This window comes from Penaeus monodon, chromosome 14 (genome assembly GCF_015228065.2).
Source record: "Penaeus monodon isolate SGIC_2016 chromosome 14, NSTDA_Pmon_1, whole genome shotgun sequence".
NCBI classification, from domain to species: Eukaryota; Metazoa; Arthropoda; class Malacostraca; order Decapoda; family Penaeidae; genus Penaeus; species Penaeus monodon.
This window is the reverse complement of record NC_051399.1, coordinates 36,868,154-36,870,653: the sequence shown is the minus strand read 5'-3', so window position 1 is coordinate 36,870,653 and position 2,500 is coordinate 36,868,154. Positions and strand designations below refer to the sequence as shown.

The following is a 2,500-nucleotide window of genomic DNA, read 5'->3' as shown; positions in this document are numbered from 1 at the left end:
CTGCCCGAAGTCACGCAGGAAGTTCTGCTCAGGTTAGATTTTTGGCAGTGCAAGCAATAAAAGAGAAAGGAAAAGTCGGGATTTATTTCATAAACGAATATTGCTTAGATGGATACACATCTCTCTCTCTCTCAATATATATATATATATATATATATATATATATATATATATATATATATATATATATATATATATATATATATACATATATACATACATATATATATATACATATATATATATTATATATATATACATATATATACATATATATATATATATATATATATATATATATATATATAAATCTCTCTCTCTCTCTCTCTATCAATCTATCTCTCTCTTACTCACACGCACACACGCACGCAACACACACACACACACACACACACACACACACACACACACACACACACACACACACACACACACACACACACACACACACACCACCCCCCCCCCCCACACACACACACACACACAAATATTTATGTATATATATATATATATATATATATATATATATATATATATATATATATATATATATAATTATTACTATTTATCTACCTTAACACGCATAATTTTAATTTTAGCAGTTAATAAAAAGAATCATATATCAAATAAAACGTATTCAACTTGAACGCTCTTCACTCTTGAATTTCTCCCGTCTTCTCCTCTCTCTTCACCTCTACTTTATTCCATTCCATCTTCTTCCTCCTCCTCCTTCATGCTATCTCCCTTCCCTCCTTTACTCCTCTCTCCTCTCCAGGTCCTACTTCTCGCCGGAGGGGCTGGAGTACAACCTGTGCCGCGTCCCGGTCGGTGGGAGTGACTTCTCCACTCGGCCCTACTCCTACGACGATGTGGAGGGCGATGTGGAACTCCTCCACTTTAACTTGACTCTTGAGGATTACCGATACAAGGTGGAGTTGAGTCAAGTGTTACTGATAATTTTTATATTATTTATTTATTTATTTTATTATTTATTTATTTATTTATTTTTTTTTCGGATTTTCTGCTGTTTATTTTCGTTGTCTTGTTCTTCAATTTCTTCGCTTAAAAAAAAAATATAGTTCATTTTCTTTGCATAATATTGTTCCCTTTGTGTTCCCCTTTTCTTTCCTGGAATAAGAAATATAGAATTTTTTATCGGAAAATCGTAGCACTACAAAAACTCAAATTGTTCATTCATAATGGGTAATGCGAAGTTATTTTAGATATCTACCTCGTAATGCATTAATGACTCGTGTTATATTACATTATCTCTTCATTTTTTTATCTTCTTTTCTTTCACACTAAAGCTACCTTACATCCGCCGAGCCAAAGAACTGAGCGAGAAGGAATTCCTGCTCTTTGGTTCCCCCTGGTCTCCGCCATCTTGGATGAAAGAAAACGGACACTTCAATGGGTCGGGGGGACTTCTGAAAGAAATGTGGCAGCCTTGGGCCAATTATTTCGTAAAGTGAGACTTCATCTGCTTCTTTGGTTTCGATGATATTATTGCATATTACTAGAATACATGTTTGTTTTTATAGGTTCTTATTCTTAGACGTAATAACTCCCTGTCTTTTTATTCTGAAGATTTGTCAAGCAATACGAGGCAGAGGGGGCGCCGCTATTGGGCTTGACAACACAGAACGAACCGCTAACAGGTTTCGAAGAAGTAGGTGAAGATTTGCAGCCTCTGTTTAGAGTTTGAGTAAAATCGCAATTATGATTACATAAACTTGAAAAGATATATGTTTTTTCACAGCGAAAACTTCTCTTTGAGAACCAATTCGTTCGTCTCGAAATTGGCGATTCCTAACAAGATATTATACTATTGTAATATTAACAACCAACTTTTCACGACGAGCTGTATATTTATTTTCTTAACCACTACTTCATGCACAGGATTATCCATGGAACACATGCGCTTGGACTGCCGAGGATCAGAGGGATTGGACCAAGCAGAGTCTCGGACCTGCGTTGGAAGAAGCAGGACTCGGGAGGTTGAAGCTAATGGTGCCCGATCACAGCCGCAATGCCCTGCCGTGGTACCCTGCCACGGTGAGTGTGGGGCTGGTTCTTCTGGGTCGTGCTTTGGTACCCTTTTATGGCGGGTTTCCTGGCAAAGAAATTATTTTGTTATCTCTTTTGTTCTTCTTGTGTCTCTGTCTCTAATTGTCTGTCTGTATGTCTGCCTGCTTGCCTCCCCCTCTCTCTATCGCTTCGCCCTCTCCCCTCACCCTCTCTCTCTCCCTCTCCCCTTCTCCCCTCACCCTCTCCATCACCCCTTCTCCCCTCACCCTCGCCCTCTCCCCCCAGATCCTGGAGGACCCCGCCGCCGCCCGGTACGTCGACGGCATCGCAATCCACTGGTACCGGGATGACGTCATCGGCCCGAGCGTGATGGACGAGACCCAACCTCTTTTCCCGGACCGCTTTCTCCTCTACACCGAGGCTTGCGACGGTGACGGTGATGGCGGGGCTTGGATGGGAGTGGTTGAGAAGG

The 2,500-nt window shown here is 40.3% G+C and overlaps 1 protein-coding gene across 1 annotated transcript in view; it reads left to right on the top strand.

Moving 5' to 3' along the window:
* LOC119581083 (putative glucosylceramidase 4) overlaps nucleotides 1–2,500 on the top strand; it is a 9,882-nt gene that overhangs the window by 2,656 nt on the left and 4,726 nt on the right. Inside the window, exons 3-8 of the mRNA XM_037929402.1 lie at nucleotides 1–32; nucleotides 776–929; nucleotides 1,308–1,468; nucleotides 1,588–1,669; nucleotides 1,900–2,055; nucleotides 2,314–2,459. The exon at nucleotides 1–32 is cut by the window's left edge and continues 98 nt beyond it. Of these exons, the coding sequence (XP_037785330.1) occupies nucleotides 1–32; nucleotides 776–929; nucleotides 1,308–1,468; nucleotides 1,588–1,669; nucleotides 1,900–2,055; nucleotides 2,314–2,459 (731 nt within the window). The remainder of the gene's footprint in view (nucleotides 33–775; nucleotides 930–1,307; nucleotides 1,469–1,587; nucleotides 1,670–1,899; nucleotides 2,056–2,313; nucleotides 2,460–2,500) is intronic.